The following is a 19,679-nucleotide window of genomic DNA, read 5'->3' as shown; positions in this document are numbered from 1 at the left end:
TTTTTTTAAAGAATAGTTGGATATCTGAATTTTCATGTGCAATATTCCAACTGTTCAATTTTGTTGAAAAATTCAATTTTTTGAAAAGTATGGCCTGACCCCATCAAGCACTTCTCAGGCCACAAGTCTCCAACCTCTGCTTGAAGGATGAGTGGCCCCATTGGGATCTATGGTAGCTGCAGAGCTCCTGCTAATACTAGAGAGACAGTATTGCAATGGTAAAGGGCTTGTTTGCAATGGCTTTTAGAGCTTGGAAATGATGTGAATATACAGTGATTCTGACTTTAAAAACTGACTCTCTGCTTCAGGTACAAGAAGGGCCAGAAATTGTCTGCAGATGGGCACTTACAGGTTTTACACAAGGAGACAAGACATTCGGTGTTCATTCCGAAGGTATGTGAGGCAGACGCAGGCCTCTATGTGGCTCGGGCCCAAAACTCTAGTGGCATTCTCTCTTCCAATGTCATCCTCCATGTGACAGGTAACCACAGGCCGCCAATCACAAGAATAAACTGGGTAACACTGTGTGTCATCTATATTAGTGTGTCCCTAATGTACTGGATCCTCGCACAGTAACTGTGGGGTTGGCACTCTTGGTCGTCATTCTCACGAGTGTAAAGAACAACACTGCGGTTGTTTATTTTCCTGCATCTCCCCCATCTTCCTGCATCTCTCCTCAAGTGTGCCCCCATTCTAGCCATGTTGTTTGTTTGGCTAATACCAAACTCAGCAAAATAATCACACTTTCTTTAGTGTTTTAGTGTATTTGAGGGGCTTGGTAAATTCTTAGCAGTGGAAAAGCATACATTTTTGTATTCTAGAAAAAGATGTGCTCAATATAAAGCCCAGTAAAATTACACTATGTTTATTCCCTCCTCATTTAAGAGCATGTATATCAAGGCTCACATCAGCAGAGAGATGTGAGTTAAATTTCAAATCCAATTGTTTGATAATTTATTTTCAATTGTACTCATAAATGTCTCCGTAGAATAACAGTAGAAACATTGCAGCGAAGCTGTAATTTACCTTATCGCATAAGCTGTCCTTTCATTGTGCTTCATGTCTTGATCTCATTTATTGAAATACATTCTATGTAGTTTCAACCTCGCTTACCTTCCTAAGTCTGAGGAGGCCACTGTAAAAAATCACTCCTCATGTTGAGCTCGCGGGTTTCACAATGGCGAGTAGAGGTGCTGTCAACTTCAGATGGGGTTTCAAGCTTCCATCGGCTGTACCTGTCATAGAGCGGAATGGAGCACAGGCTGCAGATGGACCAACATAACTCCGGTCGGCCACTGTCACGTTTTGGGCAGCCACACATATACGACGGCAACCTGTTCCTCCGGCATCTTCTCTTGATTCTGCTGCTGACCATTTTTTGCAGCCTGTGGTAAAGACATCTCAATGACTCAGTTTCCCATTTGGAAAATGGGTTCATCATCTACCTCTCGGGCAATTGAGAGTTTTCATTTCATGTCTTATAAAGATTGGAAAAATGGAAAGCATTCTATGAAGGCTGAAGGTAATTATATTGTTTGATGCAACTTATCGTCACACTGTCTCCTGCCCACTATTTTTGTTCAGATGCTCTTTCTTTAGCATATTAAAGGAGAGGTATTAGTCTCTGATTTCCAACCTTTCCCGTGTGGGAAGGTGATGTTTTATGAATTGGAACTTAAATTCCTTTCTAATTTCTTAAGATTACATCTTTTCAAAGACTTGAAATTAAATTTAGGAGGATGCATTTAGTATGATATAGGGGAAAAAGTGTATAATAAGACAACATAAGGTGAATTCTATTCTTTTTTTTTAATTATCACTAACATTGAATAATTTTCTATGCATTTCTGAAATATATTATTCAGAAGGACCTTTTTTTGGTTCCCTTTAAAAGTAAACATGAATGAGAGAAGCATTTGTTTTTAAATTTTAAACATAGTTTTATCATGGTAGAGCAAAATCTTTAGTTGAAAGAATAATTTATTATAGATTTTTGATGAATGGAAGGAATTAATTATGTTGTTACAAGACTGTCTACAATAATAAAATATTTAAATGTAATATATTCAAGTTAATATTAATTAATATTAATTAATATCTTCATATTTGAAGGTATGAAATGTGTGGCTAAGTAAAGTTGACATTTTTTTCTGTGCATCAATTTAATTAAACAATTAAATCTCTTATTTTCTTCCAAATTTCATCAGAAACCGATTAAAAGCTTATATATACAATGTCCTAGGGAACTCATAGTTTCTTAAGTCTCCTATTCATTTTGTTCAGTTTCTCATATTTTACATATCTTGCCTAACTGCTATTCCCACGTTGAGGCTAAATAGTAAAATCTAATCATGTCCAAAGGGGGCAGGCAGGACCAGGTAACAAATTCTTGTCCCACCTTCTGTCTCTTTCTTGTTAATTTAGTAAGATCCCCTTTCCCATTTTGTCATCTTGGTTGAATTTGTGGCTAGAGGTTGTTAGGGCATGGGACTTGCTTGTTTGCTTTACCTGTTGCATGCCAGTTAATGGCTAATGGGGAGCATTAGTGGGCAGCAGGGTGGGATATATACATATATCCATCCATCCATAGTGTGTGACTAAATAAGGTATAAACCCCTGATGTATTTGGTTCATATACCAAATATAATATGTATTTAACATATATCAAATATATATACACACATATATGCACACACACAGGGAGCTCAAATATTAGGAAGAAGCATTATGGTGATATTCAAGATATAGTTCAGCTAGCTATCTGTACATCAGTCTATCTGTCCAATCATTCATTTATCTATCTATCTATCTATCTATCTATCTATCTATCCATCCACCCATCCATCTGGTCAATCCATCCATCCATCTATTTATATACCTACTCACTTACCCATTCTTTTGTGCTATCAGTTGACTATCTAGTAATTCCCACAGCAGGGAAGAATAATTAGCGATTCAGTTATTCTTCCAGTTATATTTTAATTTCAAAGACTTAAGTGTGATTTTCCTTTTGCTAGGATTTCTGCCTTGATCAAAGAATTCTCCTTTTGAAAGTATGAACTAAAATTATTGATTAAAAATGAAAAACCTAGGAAATTCAAAAGATATTTCTATTTTAAGGTATATATACTATTTATACCCATTTTCTTCTAAAGAAAATTCTGGACAGTTAGTAATATCAAAACACTTCTCGACAAGAAAATGTAAATGACAAGGAAGATTAAAAAGAACATGTACTTGACACCCTGAAGGAACGCAACACAAAATGTGTTTTGACCTTCCTAAAACGCAAAATCATTGAGCTTTCCAGTTCTGATTTTCTGATAAAAAATGTATAAACATTTGGTGGTAAAATTTTTTTCACATTCAATTCCAAGAGAAATCTACGGCAGGAATCCTTACATTCAAATCTCTATGTATTCTAAAATATCTAAAATCTTTGGGAAAAGAAGCCGTAAACAATTAGTTATTTTATTCAATGCTAACCCTCACTTATAATCAAGATGCAGGCTTAAAATAGATTACTGCAAGAACCTTCTAACCACTTCACTCAAGTTTAAGTCTCTTGTGTAAGCAGTACACAAGGTCCTTTAATACCTGCCCTCCCCTTCCTAATCTCTGTTCCATCCCTTCTGATCCCCCCACAAAGTGATATTTTACTTCAGGTTTTTAACCTATCATTTTAATCTATCATGCTCTTTCTTATCTCTAGTCCTTTCTTCCCCAGATCTCCCTTACTATATCCTAGCCTATCTTTATGTGGCTTAACCCCTGCATATCCTTCTTGGTCCATTTGAGACACAACTTCCCCCAGGAAGCCTTCTGCCCCATCAAGTCCAGTGTAGATGTTCCTGCTATGTACACTGTCAACACCTGAGCTGTCCATGTCATGTCCCTTGATACAAAGCATTGAAATTGCATGTTTGGGCATCTGTCTCCTCTGGCTAGAGTGTGAAATATTTATCAGCAGGATCTGTGACAGCCCTTTTCATCATTATGTTCCTAGCATCTAAGCCACAGTCATACTCAATAAATATTTTTTGAATTGTTGTTGGAGGTAAACAAAGATAAACCTAGCTTGTTTTTTTTTTTTTCTTTTTCTGGAGAGTTGGTGGGGGAATGTAAAAAGAGAAAGATGTATTTGTTACCTGATTATTCTTTCTTATTATGGACATTGGCCAATCAGAATCTTGTTCTAGTCATGAAGTATGTAGGGATACTACAATGACTATGTCCGAAATGCCAAAACCAGAATTTATGTACTTCTTTAGAACCTTACACAAATTATCAGTATTTTATTGTAGCAATCAATAATCTTGGTAATCTGGTTGTATCTTATTTGAAACCAGCATTTCATTCACATATGTAAATATTTAAAAAGCCAAATCCAAGAATTTACATTATTTGATTTTCAAATGAACAAAGGAAAAAATATTGCATCTTGTTCCACTGGTTTTGTTTTTATTTATGACTATTCCCTACTAGAAATTGCCATCTGAAGCTTTTGACATTCCTGTGGTATGTACGTTATTTTAAGTGTGACCATGAAATAAGTTATTTGAAACAAAATAAAATATATCCTCCTAGTATTCTCTGATATTGTGCATGTCAATGCAAATGCCAAAGCATGACAGACTGTTTTCCATTAGCAGAATCTTGAGCTGTATCAAAGAGCCAAAAGATTTGCATTCACTAAATGAAACAGTGTCCCGCTTAAAGCAAAACAATTCATTTTCTCTGCTCTCATTACATGAGCTGAGATTTGAATGTTATCAGCTGTGTATGAATTCATCCTTAAAATGGAAAGCACAAAGCTGTTAATTTGGCCTTTACCCATGAATTCCCACATCATTGTTCCTTGTGTTGGTGAGTGTTTATATAACATCATCAACTCCCCAGGCATCAGTGGTGAAGGTTGGATGCATGACATTCCTCCAGATGAACAAATCTTTGATTCTGGAGTTTGAGTGTTTGGCCAGATAGCTCTTTCTTCTGTTCAATGGCAGTTTCATCTGTATAAGCCAGGACCTGGCAAATCCAACTCTTTGGATTCTCCTTTTTATATCATAAAATCAACACCTTATTTTCCTTAAAGGATGAGGAAATGCAAAGAGTTGTAGAGACAAGAATGTTTGTGTGCATGTATTCCCAATTAGCACAATAAAGACTGGCTGAAATCAAAACATATTTTAACCATAGGAGTAGCTGGAAAACATTTTTCCAACCTGATTTTTCTTTAAACCAGAGCAATAATAGTTACATACTTTGACGTTTTCAATCTGTATTCAGATGGCTTCCTGCTATGGCTTTTTCCATTTAGGACCCACTTAAATATCAATACTTGTGAAATAACAGCTCCAGAGCTAGCTAATGAAATAAACTTTTCCCTTTGACATTCAACAACTGTTCTTTTCCAAGAACCTTATTGATCCAAACAACTACAAAATGGTATTTTTATCTCATGTTAGCATTAAAAATCATATAATGAAATCTTTTGAAGATAAAAATTCAAAGGATGAAATATAAAGAAATATAATTTATTCATGGTGAATAGCCTCCAACCCATATTATTCTCATGATGCCAGAGAGTCTTTCTTTGTAATAAGTATTATGCAAACCCACACACAAACAAGCTATTGGCAAACAGGGCCACTGGAAATGCAGACAAAGTAGGAAACGATTTACCTGGCAGGATCGGGAAGGCTAAAATGCCCATCTGCTCTGAAGTGTCTTCCCTAGCAGCCACTGCCATGTCGATGCTCAGAGGCCTGCCTTTGATTAAAGTTAATGCAGCTCCAGAAAATGCCTCTTAAAATGAATATTTATTATTTCTATTACTCTTAAAGGAGTAATAGAATTTCTCATCATATCCTGGTCTCAGTTATCAGATTAAATAGGAATGTGTCCCCCACCAAAAAAAGACAAATTCTTGTGAGGAAATGGGATATGCAGGAACCTGAAAGAGTTGTATGCTATGTTCTACTAAGTGTTGGGAAATGTAGGACAGGAAGGAAAAATTGTCAAACATCAGGGTGAGGAAACCGAGTGTCAGCTGTGGGTTTCATCCTCCCTCTCACTGTGAATTTCCTCTAGATTCAGGAAATGCATGTGGGGACCCCCTGAGAGGGAATTAGAGACCACAATAAAATATGTCTGCATGACATTTTTCTTTACCCAAGTAGAGGACTGTACTGGATTGAATAGTGTCCGGGTGGCCATAAACCCAGTGCCTGGTGTTCTTCTAAGAAGACCATAACATTCATGGAGACAAAGGAGACACACAGGAAAAGGCCATGTGATAAAAAGGCAGAGACTGGTGTCAGTGTCAGCTTCTGCAAGCTGTAGAGCACCAGAAATTGCAACCCCAAGTGACAAGAAGAGGTAATAAACTATTCTTCCCTAGAGACTTCAGAGAGAGCATGGTTCTACTGATGCCTTGATTTTGGACGTTTAGCCCTCAGAACTGAGAAAGAGTACATTTCTGTTGCTTTAAGCCACCCAGTTTATGGTTCTTTGTCACAGCAACCTCGGGAAACCAATACAAGTACCGTGTTCTAGAAAAGTCCATTCAAGCCTTTCTCTGGTGAAAAAATTCCCAGAGACATTCATTGATAGACACCAACCAGCCTTTCAAACCAGCACTCTTGGAGTATGCTGGCAGGTGTCAGTTCTTTTCTTGATTTGGGGGATCTTGGCACATTCCAATCAACCAGCAGCTATATCCATCTGCCGTGTGAACATTGCCCCCTACGTGCACCACAATGCTAGGAGTTCTAAAGGAAGAAAAAGTCTTTCAAGACAAGTCCTAATGATTTACTACTTGCTTGATGATAATGCACATACAAAAACAAGAAAAAGAAAAAACAAGGCAATATGTAATCAAAGTGAGAAAAAATGGCCTCTGGAGTAGGGGGAAAGACAAAGGGAAGTTGTGGTTAGAAATGTGAACCAAAGTACAAAGGTGCAGTATGACATAGTGTAAGGAAGAAGAGAGAAGCTCAATAAATGGGACCACTTACACCTAAATTTTAGGATATATATGATCTAAAAGAGCACTATCGATCGATTAGATATAATTGACATTTGTAGAGTATTTTATTCACCAACAGCAGAATACACATTCTTCTTAGGCTCACATAGAGCATTCACCAAGACAGACCATATTCTTGGCTGTAAAATGCACCTTACTTAAATTGAAAAGAATACTAATCATACAAAGCATGTTCTTAGATCACAACAGAATTAAACTAAACATCAGAAAGATAGCTAGAAAAATCTCCAAATATTCAGAAATTAAACAACACACTTCTAAATAGCACATGGGTCAAAAATAAGTCTCAAGAGAAATTTTTAAATATTTTGGAAAACATAAAAACACACCAGTACCGATCCTTGGATATTAAAAACCTAATAAAAGAATGCTATAAGCAACTCTAAGCCCACAAATTTGATCAACTGAGATGAGATGGATTAATTCCTTGAAAGATATAAACTACCAAAACTCACAGAAGCAGAAAGAGACAACCTGAATTGCCCAATATCTCTTTAAGATATTGAATCAATAATAAATAAGCTTCCGGAAAAGAAAATACTATGCCCAGATGGTTTCACTGGTAAACCTACCAAATATTTAAGGAAAGAATAATACCAATTCATCACAATCTCTTCAAGAAATAGAAGTAGAGAGGACATTTAAAACTCATTCTATGAGATCAGAATTACCCAATACTAAAGCCAGATAAAGATATTAAAAGAAAGGAAAACTATAGTCAATATCTCTCATGAATATAGACATGAACATTCCCAACACAATACTAATAAATCATATACAACAATGAATAAGTCAAATTATATACACCAGTGGGATTTGTTCCAGGTATGCAAGGCTGGTCCAATATTCAAAAATCAATCAATATAATCCACTGCATCTATAGGCAAAAGAAGAAAAATCACATGCTTATGTCAATTGATTCAGGAATAGCATTTGACAAAATTCAGCATGTGTTCATAATAATTAAGAAAAAAAAAAAACTCTCAGAAAACAAGCAACAGAAAAAACTTCCTAGGTGCCTGAGTGGCTCAGTCAATTAGGCATCTGCCTTCAGCTCAGGTCATGATCCAAGGGTCCTGGGATTGAGACTGGCGCGTTGGGCTCACTGCTCAGCAGGGAGCCTGCTCCTCTCTCTGCCTCTCTCCCTGCTTGTGCTCTCTCTCTCTGTCAAATAAATTTTTAAAATCTTAAAAAAAGAGAAAGAAACAGAAGAAACTTCCTCAGCTTGATAAAGATTATCTACAAAAATCCTGTAATTAACATCACACTAATGGCAAGAGACCAGACATTTTGCCCCTAAGTTTGGGAAGAAGGTAAGAATGTCTTCTCACAACTCTTATTCGTCATTGTACTGGAAGTCCTAGCCAGTGAATAAGACAGGAAAGGAAATAAAAGTTTTGCAGGTTGGAAAAGAAGAAATAAGACTATCTTTACTTGCAGATAGCATGATTTTCTATGTAGAAAATCCAATGAATCTACCAAAAACTCTTGGAACCAATTAGTGAACATGGCAAGTTTACCAGAGGCAGGTCTGCAACAGTTGCATCCAGGAGAAAGACAGGGAGTTAGGAATAAATAAATCACAGTGAATCAAGCATTTTCAGAGGCAGGGGCAAGGGCAGGCAACATGAATTTGTCCCTTTTCCATAAATTTGTTACAGACATCATGATATTTGTCATCTACTTGCAACATTTCACACTTGATTTTTCTTGCAGCTTTCTATGATATTTTGGGGATTTCAAAAGGGATAAATTATTTGAAGGAGATGATGCTCACCAGAGCAAGGGGAGACTTGATGTGGAACATAAATCAAATTCGATCATTTGTTGGCCATTGTCATTGTCAACAGACCAAGAGAGAAAAATTAGAAAGTCATTGTAATTATAGCATTGTAGAGCTGAGCTTTCTCCAACAACAATGAATTTAATATTAGAAGAAAAGGAGTCCTTTTGACCTCTGACATCAAATCCCAGAGTGGATGATTTATCAGCTGGTACTCTGCTACACTGCAAGAATGAATGTATCTTTCATGAATTAGTACTTCCTACCAGCAAGGATAAGCTCACGCTGCTAGTATATTTCTAAGATATTTTGATAGAAACCAGAGCTAAAATATGTCAGACATTGTATTATACTTTTAAAAGTAATCAGTTCCATAAAGTCATATCTTGGTCTATTAATTAATTGAAGGGTAGAATACAAATGACTACTTTGGCACCTACATTTAGTTGGAAACTTTAATGAAACTAATCATTTTGTATTTTCTAGATGTTAACTATAAGTGCTTTCTTTATTTCCATGTTCTTAAAGGTGATTTTTGGTCATATACATCATTTGTCTGAAATAGAATGGTATTATTCTTTATCACTTAAAAGAAAACTAACTGATGCACCACAAAGCCAAGTACTGGACTGTTATTTTACCAAAAGCGTTGTAAAGATAACTATAAACAGTGAAGTATTGTAAAGATCCAATCTAGAACTTAGAAATGGATATTCAAGCAGAGTACTCATTGTAGTTTCTGTTCAAACCTATGGCAACATATTATATATTTGAACAAATATTAATTTACTATTGCAATTAAAAATGGATCATGAAAAGCATATATGCACAAGTCAGGACCACAGTCTAAGGTATAGGGCCTAGTTTTCTTGGCACATGAGTTCCATTCCATGCTCTGATATCTGACCCGTCTGACCCATCAGCCAGTTAGAGGAAATGATGTTATCTCACAGGGAGGCTTAGAATGAGGAAAATCTATATGGCTTCTTTCAATGTGAGAAATTATCCTTGGTTGTCTTAACCATGGTTATATAGCACAGCATATCACATGCCATTGGTATCATTATGAATTAATAAAAACCATTTAAGTGTTTTCAATCTTGGTGATACAGATGTGTGTGTGTGTGTGTGTGTGTACCTATTTGTTAGTATGAGTTCTTATCTGTATGAATTAAGTAATATATAAAATGCCCAGGTGATGTATGTTGTAATGAGGTCAGAAAAACACTTGATGTTACCAGTACTACGAGCAACTGATGACCAAGAGTTAATGAAGAAACAGACTTTTCTTATTTTAGCATGGTAAAATACAGACATGTATTTATATGCATTCTGCAAGATAAATACTCAGCAAAACTCCAGTTTTATAAATGTATAATTAAAAACCAGTATATTTCAAACAGAATTACCAAATAGCAGATCAAAACAGGAAAATACTATTCTGATCTATAACACATATATCAACTTCAAATATAAATCCATTTAATTTCCTCATAGATAGCAATTCTAAAAGAATTATTTCTAAAATAGAACTTAAAGGTTACTTTTATTTAAATGTAATATCATAAATCATGCTTAAGAAGCTGCTGTTGGGTTTTCTTTTAATCCATTGGCTATTGTATTTGAATTTTCCATATGAAGTACTGAATGTGGTCTTTAAAGGCGGTTTTCTCTAGCTCATTTCTTAAAGTTATTAAAGCATACATGATTACTTCAAGAACAAATGCTTTGTGTGTTCATTTCTTTTTTTACTGCTAATGGTTTATGCATGTGGATAATGAAATGTATATTATGTCTACTAAGTACCTAGAAACAATAGAGTTTACTTACCTGTTCCTTTGCTCCACTGAGAGCTCCTTAAAATGTAACTCAATATTAAATCTCTGTAAAAGTAATACATTTAATCTGATTATTTCAGTCAGCCTCTTGCAGATAGGGGGTGTTTATTCTTGTATACATATTGCCTCACAAATGCTCTTAATAAATGCAGCTGCTCAATTCAAGAGGAAAAATCCTCGTAGTGTTTAATATCTGATAGGAAATATGCTCCTATTTAACATCCCGTTGTAGAACAGTGATCTGTTTTATGAACGGACAGTAATCAAAGCAAGTGAGGACAGTTTTCTGAAGTCAAGTTTACTCATTTGTCACAAGAAACTACTCCGGGAGTGGTAGAGTCCTGTTTGAAAATGAATTCAGATTTAGGCGCCACATGTTTAATCACAGTTTTGATGATGTGTGGGATTTAGGCAACGCCACCAAGAACTCTGAAAAATAGGTACCTGGAGAATAGGAAACTTCTGTGTTCCAAACCCACACTGTGGCCCTAAGTCTCTTAGGGTCACAACAGGCCAGGCATATTATAAAGTGCTTGTCTGTTTGGTAATATGCCAGAGGTTTATTCTGAATGGGAAAATAAATATTCATTTTATTTAAAACTCCCTTGGGGAAAAAAATCAGAACGCACTTGTAGTTACACTTGGAATTATGTGCCCCACAGATGAGCATATCCTTTCTCTATGAAAAAAGAACTAGCTGTTGAATTAATTTTTCCTATATTTTCTTGCCATGTCATTAATTTTTAAGGAGAAAATGTCTAGGAGAGATGAAATAATAGTGAATCTGTTTTGCCAGGCCCTAAGTTACTAATCGTATGCTGCATAGATCATTTAATCCATTGGTCACATTAAATATTTTTCAGGTTCATGGAACCGTGGTGGTGAAATTCACTGAAATGGAATTCCATGTGAGACACAAACAGGAAATGTTATCTAAGGCAATAAACAGGTGATAAGGTACAGACAAGATGACAAACAATAGCTATAACAATACTATGTAATGACAAATGGATGAAGGATGGGAACCATTGCAGGGCTGAGGGGAAATGCGAACCCAGTTACAATTGTGTGTTCTTCCCTATGGCATTAGGTTCTTTTTTAAAAAAAGTATTCTCCTCCTTCTTTTCTGTTCTATTTTGAAGTAAACACACACATATACATACACATCCATATATACCTAGAAACTCATAGATGAATGCACCTAATTGTATCTGTGTCCATAATGGTTGTCCTCTGAAAGTCTTACAAAAACTTGGTGCAGAAAATCATCCCAGACTTCCTCAGAGTCTCCATATGACCATTCCATCAGGACTGACCCTGAGAACCCTTGGGCTAGCTTCATCTAAGTTTCCTCCATGTTAGTATGCAGACACTGTGATGAAAACCTCTACGATTTAGCCTGTGTGAGCCAATCTGCAAAATTTCAGATTGATAGAAAAGAAGAACATTTCTCCATTGTGTATTTACACTTGGCAGCCCCCCAGCATTTTATATCTGATTTTCTTTAAGAGTTAATATAAAGTAGGAGAAAAATATTTTTTCACAACTGCTATGGAACTACATATCCTAAAAATAAGTTGCTATAAGTCAACTGCTTGATTTTTATCTGTTATCTTTTAAAGCCTTGCTACAGAAGACCGGCAGCATCAGCATCACCTGGCAGCTTATTGAAAATGAAGAACCTCAGATTCCACCCCAGACCTACTGAATCAGAACCTGCATTTTAGCAAGATTCTCAAGACATTTTCATGCATATTAAAGTTCGAAAAACACTGTTTTAGAAAATACCTGGAGTTTTAAAGAGTTCAAGCTTGAATGCAATAATTTCATACTGGTTACATCTGTGCTCCAAATTTGTAAGATTCAAAATGGAAGAATTCAACATTGGTTTCCACAGAAACACTGAGATAGATTGACAGATTTCTATGGAAGAAACAGTAAAAGAAGTTAGAGTGATACAGACCACTCTGAGAGTGGTAGAGTCTTGTTTGAGAATGAATTCAGATTAGGCACCACATGTTTAATTTGATAGTTTCGACAATGTGTAGGATTTGGCCAACACCACCAAGAACTCTGCAAAACCAGGAGGTACCAGAAGAATAATAAACTTCTCTATTCCAAACCCACAGCGCTGCCCTACTAAGCCTCATAAGGCCATAGCAGGTCAGGCATATCACAGTGGCTATAGATCTTGGCTGTTCGAAAATACGCCAAAGGTTTATTCAGAATGGGAAAAATATTCTCTATATATTTCTTTAGGGGGAAAAATCAGAAACTACTTGCAGTTACATTCAGATTTATATGCCCCACAAATGAGCATAAATAGCCAATAAGTCCATGCCAACATTATATGTTCTTCGGAAAGTATAAGCTGAGTCCCCGGAGTGTACTATTTCAAATGACCTAAAACCTCGAGTCACGGTGTGCTCACTGAAACACTGTGCAATAAGACTAAGCAATCTGATTTTTAGAAGATTATGATCTACCGCTGCCATTTCTCTGAATAGAGATTACCAAGGAAACTGTGCTTTTCATGTTATTCACATGAAAGTGTATTTTGACCCCACATACAATACAAAGTTCTTATGTCTATTTTAATAACATTGACACACATATTTAAAATGAGTATCATTGGTATTTAAATTATATGACACTGGTTGTATACATTATCAGAAATAAATTATAACCAAGGTTCACTTTCACTTTCATTCTAACTTTTTAAATGATAGATATGACTTTGCATGTCTAATCTAGAATTGCCATTTGGAGATAAAGTAGATGAGAGAAAGCTCAGTCCCTCTACTAATGCTGCTCTGAGAAACCTGCAGGCATCTGAATCTTTCTTAAATTGGATAAACATAGGCTTTTTTGTTGAGGCTGCCATGTACATTTTTACAAGTTAATCGAAATCCTTAAACAATGCTTATTAAAATAGTGAAACCTGATTTTTAAAAATATGTCACACATTTAAGCCTATTTTAATCATCTTGCATTCATATAGAAATGAGCACTTGTTTTAAAGATATCAGCTATTCTGTATTACTCCTCTTAAATACTACTCTTTTAAAGAGCTAAAGACCTAAATTCTAATCCTAGCTCTGTTACAGAAGAGCTCTGAGGACTTAAGCAACTAAAATCTCTGACCCTCACGTTCCTTGCCTGTGAATAATGGTATAAATTACACCATCTCTGAAAGTGCTTCCAGCTCTCACTGATCTCTAAGGGGTAGTAAACACACAAGTGCTTCTTGATTTTCTCATTAGTACAGGCAGATGATATTACCAAGGACTTGGTATTTGAGGGCCAAATGATCAAGAGGTCAGCTAAATTTTAGGATAAAATTTAAAGAAAATTCCCTGCGAAGCAATAGGCAGATAAGAACTTTCATTGGTGGGGGGCGCCTGGGTGGCACAGTGGTGAAGCATCTGCCTTCAGCTCAGGGCGTGATCCCGGCGTTCTGGGATGGAGCCCCACATCAGGCTCCTCCGCTATGAGCCTGCTTCTTCCTCTCCCACTCCCCCTGCTTGTGTTCCCTCTCTCGCTGGCTGTCTCTATCTCTGTCAAATAAATAAATAAATTCTTAAAAAAAAAAAAAAAGAACTTTCATTGGTGAGAATAATACACTCCTTGGCATTCATAGAATGTTCCCTTTATTCACCAGAGAAGAAAAAATATATGTAACTGTGGGACTCCAAATACCAGCTAAAAACCTGGTATACTAAAACATCGTCAGGCTCTTATTCAATCTCCAAAAAGTCCCAGTGTCAAGGCACTTTAATGCAGAAATGCTGTTGGCATTGTATGAATCATTTGAATGATAAAGTAACTGAGAATATTGCACCTAGTACTTGATGAAAATTATCTCTATTAGAAAAGAGGAGGTTAGTCGGCATAGATCTTGTCATTCTACGACACTGTGACATGCTATGGCATCTTGAACATTCTTCTCGTGTGGAATGAGTCTAAATATGCACAGTGACATAGTAGAACCTAAAACTTCATGTCAACATGTTTAGCATGTGGAGTCTTGAAGTGCCTCATACATGGATGACCTCATGGGACTTAGCACTCTAAACACGGTTATCAACATGTCTATTCACACAATACCTGCTTTAAAGTAAAGCTCAGTACCAGTGTCAGGCAAATTACAATTTTTACTTTTTTTTTAAAGATTTTATTTATTTATTTGACAGAGACAGCCAGCAAGAGAGGGAACAAAAGCAGGGGGAGTGGGAGAGGAAGAAGCAGGCTCCTAGAGGAGGAACCTGATGTGGGGCTCGATCCCAGAGCACCGGGATCACACCCTGAGCCGAAGGCAGACGCTTAACGACTGCGCCACCCAGGCGCCCCTACAATTTTTACTTTTTAAAGATTTTGTTTATTTTTGAGAGAGAGCACAAGCAGGGGGAGGAGCAGAGGGAGAAGCAGACTCCCCACTGAGCAGGAACCTGATGCAGGACTCGATCCCAGGACCCTAGGATCATGACCTGACCTGAAGCCAGACGCTTAACCGACTGAGCCACCCAGGTGCCTGGCAAATTAAAATTTTTAATCTTCGTTATATTGAAATGAAGTCAAATTATTTTTCTATTGTGATCTCTTTTGAAATAAGCTTTTACATATTCTAATGGTTGCTTCTGAATGGTTCATATAAATTCATGTTTTCTCTAAAATATATTGTTTAGTTCACTTTGATCAACTTCAGCTCTCATTCTTAGGAAGAGACAACTATGTTTAAGTTACTTTTTAAAATGATATCTTCTTTTTGCATCTAGACCAATTATAGATAGAGCACTTCATAATTTTGTTCTAAATTGATCTTAAGCATGGATATTTTTTTTTTGCCCAACATATTCAAATTATCATTTTCCTTGTTTTTAAAATGGTTAAAGGAAGAGACTGTATATTTATTTAAGAATACATATCTGAAAGGAAAATCTGATTTTGTGAAATTAAAAATTCTGGTTTTCAAAGGGAAGTTAATCTTGAAAGAGAAATTATCTGAGCCTTGTCTGAGGGAATACAACCCCTCCCCTTGTCCTAAAACACCACACAAACACACACACACACACACACACACACACACACACACCCATTCCCCACCAGTGTGACCAAACCAAGGAAAATGAGAAGTAGGAACATAGTTACACAAGTCACAGCCAAATAAGAAGAGTAAAAATAGTATCTTAAGCTTTCAGAAGCACCAATTTGCAAAGTGAGCCAGAGGGCAGAGCTGCAGCTATCGTTTCAAAAGGAAGTAACTACATCTTTCTGATCAGCTACGCTGTGATAGGACATCAACTGCAGTAAATCATGACATACTGTCCTGTTATGTAGCAGATAAACAAGGGGATCACTGGTGTGCTTTACTTGGGAAATATGCTTACTGATATGCTTAATAAACATATGCAATAAATATATTCCATGTATGCCCTTTAATGTAATAGAAGGCTTTAAAATTTTTTCAGCTTATATGTACATTGACCAGAGAATGTTCTATGTAGAAATGGCTTTTTGCTTGGGTTTTGAGAAGAGCCTTCCATAGGATATCTATATACTTACTGAAATTAGTGAAAAATAAGTAAAGTGTGGTTTTCATGGTGTATTCCTCCAAGGCAGGGCTCCTCAACCCTGGCACTATTAACACTGGAGGGTGGCTGTCCTGTGCATCAGAGGACATTTTGCAGCATTTCTGGCCTCCAGCCACTAGACACTGTTAGCATGCCCCCACCCAAGATGTGACAATCAAAAATGTCTCCAGATATTGCCAAATATCCCCAGCATAAGATCATCTCCTGTTGGAAGTCACTGTTCTAAAGATACAAGTTAGCATGGGCTTAGTCAGGATCAAACATGGGTGCTTTGTTCATCAAAATTTGGAAAATAAAATCCACCAATTAATGTGGACTTCACAAAAATGTTGCTTCCTTATTTAACCTTACCTTTTATCAGTTTTTTCTTAAATGGATTGCTACTATTCTGGATAGATTACTAAATAGTTGTAGTTGAAAAAATTCGTTATGAGAGCTACAATTTCTGACATATCACCTCCCAGTTTAATGATAATGCTTAATCAAATATATCAAATAGAAGCCCCACAAAATTCATCAGATTGGAGTCTACATTCTCCAGGAATCTGATAGGAAAAAGATGTAAAGGATACCATTTTTTTTTTTTTTTGCAAAGAGGCTAGACCCATTTTGCAATCAAAGGTTACTTGCTTGGTTCTAAATGTCATCAATATCAATTCTGTTGAAATCTGTGTCTATAGTATACTCTCCAAGAATGTGGGGTTTTTTTTTAAAGATTTTATTTATTTATTTGAGAGAGAGAGAGATCAAAAGCAGTAGGGAGGGGTACAGGGAGAAGCAGACTCGCTGATGAGCAGGGATCCCAATGTGGAACTCGATTCCAGAACCCTGGGACCATGACCTGAGCTGAAGGCAGATGCTTAGCTGACTGAGTCATCCAAGCACCCAAGAATGTGGCTTTTTACTCTGGTAAACCTTACTGATACCCCAGAGAGCATGGAAATTTAGTAGCTTAAGAGAAATTTCCCCTCCTGTCAAGTCCTTCTCGCCCCCTTATATGTGAGGAAAGTAGAATATAGCAAGATGACTCTATTCTTCAGATAAAGTCACCTTAATGGGTTTTGGCTTTCCTTTTGCTTTTGTTTTTGTTTTTTTAGTTCAGGAAACTACTGGTGATCGCTAGATGTTAGGACATGGTAAGATTGTAGTAAAAGAAAATTGACATTGTTTATGAATACTTCTGAAAGTGAATACATTTTAAATATTGCACATGTGCCTTATATCAGCAGTCTCAAGTATCTTTTTCTTTTTTAGTACTAAACAACATTCCAAAATTCCTAGAAGGCACGGGACCTGACCAACTCCAGGAAGGAGAGATGATTCCACACGGCAAAATCTGGAATACTGGCTTATCGATTGTGACAAATGTACTACGCTAATGCAAGATGTTAATACTAAGGGAAATTGTATGTGTGGGAAGGGAATATATGGGAGCTCTAAAAACTTTCTGCTCAATGTTTCTGTAAACCTAAAACTTTTCTTAAAAATAGTCTATTAGGTTTTTTTAAATGGCTCTAAAAAGAAAACCATAGTTAACTTTTGAAGTGATAAAAATGTGAAGTCTATCAATTATGGTTCTTAAACATAAATGGAGGCATTATTTTAAGCAACATTTAGATTTACCAGTTGTGACACTTTCTCAAAACTTTAATAAGTCTATTTTAAAGGAAAAATATATTGCAGGTCCTAAGAACGTTTTCACATTGGTTTTAATACTTTATTATTTAAATTTGTACAAATGTTAAGCTAAATATAAGTCCTTTATGTTTACAAAACTAGGAAACAACTGAAAACCAAAGACGAAACAAAAACAATAAAATTGTATCTGTCAGCACCTGTTAATGTGACAGATGATATGTTGCTGAAACTAATCACTGCTTAAAATGTGAATATGGGTTTTTTTCATTTAAATTCAATTATCAACATATAGTACATCATTAGTTTCAGATGTAGAGTTCAGTTACTCAGCAGTTACATATATAGCAAGCTACCAGTGGAGCTGAATTACCGCTCAAAAGGCTGCTCTGTGAGCATGGAGTTAAGAGGGTATGTTTGAATTCATTATTAGGCTCAGATGGCCTGATGTGCTTATCCTCCTCATACGATGGTTGTTCAGTGGACGTGGGCCTTTCAGAGTGTGCCGTGCCTGCCTGCTTTCATATGGTGCTGGAGGGGATGAAGAGAGCCAACCCTTGCCTTGGTAACTCCTTTTTTTGCATTCCATTTCTGAACAAGATGTTCTTGACTTATTAAAATAGTCTTCTTTCCATTCTACTCTTGCATGTCATTTCTCTAATTTACATGGTTTTTTCCTCTTATTATACATAGCAGTAATCTTCATTATAGAAAACTCAGAGTGTATATAAATAAACAAAAAAATAAGAATATCAAATTAACCTGTAACCTACCACCCAGAGGCAAATACTATTAACGTTATGTTATTTATATTTCCAGGTTTATGTTGTGAACACACACACACACACACACACGCATATAGCTATCTATAAACATAAAACATCAATGCCTCCCAGCCACAGACCACCAGGAACATATCGACGGTCAAACATGGTGGGGTATTGCTGTTGCAACAAAGGGAACCACGGGGTACTTCGGTAAAGAGAGGATAGAGATAACTTACCATCAGACTTAGGCTTTGCATTAGGTGACTTTGGGGAATGTCTAGGCATTGTTGTGGATTACTACATTTTATCTGTAGGGCAGGAAGATTGGATAGAGGTAAAAGCTGTAAACTGGCAAGAAGCAGCAGTCACTCGCCTGAGCCAAGGGAAGGGACTACTGGATCATTTCTGTGGCTTGGACAATGTTCATGTTTGTGTTCAGACAAGACAATGGGGCAGTTTTGTCCCTGTCTCAGTCCTTCATGGTTCCAGAGTTGCCTCTTTTGTGTTGCTGTTCCACGAAGTTGTTAATGTTCAATAGAAAGACCCAAGACCTAGCTGTGAGTTCCTGCCAGTTTCATGATGTTGGGCCTGCTTTTTATTTTCTCAAAGCTTAGAGGGTTTTCAAGCCTACATTAGGCCTTATACTTGTTACTTTACTAACCTCTACTGAGTGTAGATTCTGTAGGGTGAATAATACCGTTTTCCGCCTCTGGGCCTCTCTAAGCATCCCCAGCTGCATACAATCTATCACCACACATGCAGGTGGTAAGTGTTTCTTCACTCGAAAGAGGAGAAGAATTTGCTAAAGATAGAACTTTACTGCTAATGCTTTAGCTTTTTGAATGGGAGAGTAAACACTTAACACTTAGATGCAAAAGCTGGGCTGTCTTTTGCTGCTGGAATATTGTAAGTGGCAGCTGGAAAGGCCCACCTGCTCCAGCCTGCTGCACACTCCTTAAAGCAAGCTTCAGAGCTTCAGAGAAAGTCTGTCACCAAAGAGTCATTAATAGTTTT

General features: G+C 36.6%; 1 protein-coding gene across 10 annotated transcripts in view; it reads left to right on the top strand.

Annotated features, from left to right (window-relative positions):
- Nucleotides 1-13,368, top strand: part of CCDC141 (coiled-coil domain containing 141) — a 205,285-nt gene extending 191,917 nt beyond the window's left edge. For 8 of the 10 annotated variants that reach the window (XM_026492424.4, XM_057316434.1, XM_057316437.1 and 5 more), the window contains one exon: nt 309-10,558. In XM_026492424.4, coding sequence (XP_026348209.2) covers nt 309-576 — 268 coding nt within the window. In that variant the 3' untranslated portion in view covers nt 577-10,558. Of the gene's footprint in view, nt 1-308; nt 10,559-11,535; nt 11,630-12,294 lie in introns of those variants that run through there. The other 2 variants (XM_048214373.2, XM_057316443.1) reach the window with 2 other exon arrangements.
- The last annotated feature ends 6,311 nt before the right edge of the window (nt 13,369-19,679 follow it).

Source organism: Ursus arctos, unplaced genomic scaffold (genome assembly GCF_023065955.2).
Source record: "Ursus arctos isolate Adak ecotype North America unplaced genomic scaffold, UrsArc2.0 scaffold_1, whole genome shotgun sequence".
In the NCBI taxonomy this organism is placed as follows: Eukaryota; Metazoa; Chordata; class Mammalia; order Carnivora; family Ursidae; genus Ursus; species Ursus arctos.
The sequence above is the reverse complement of the archived record's forward strand: the minus strand, read 5'-3'. Positions and strand labels throughout refer to the sequence as shown.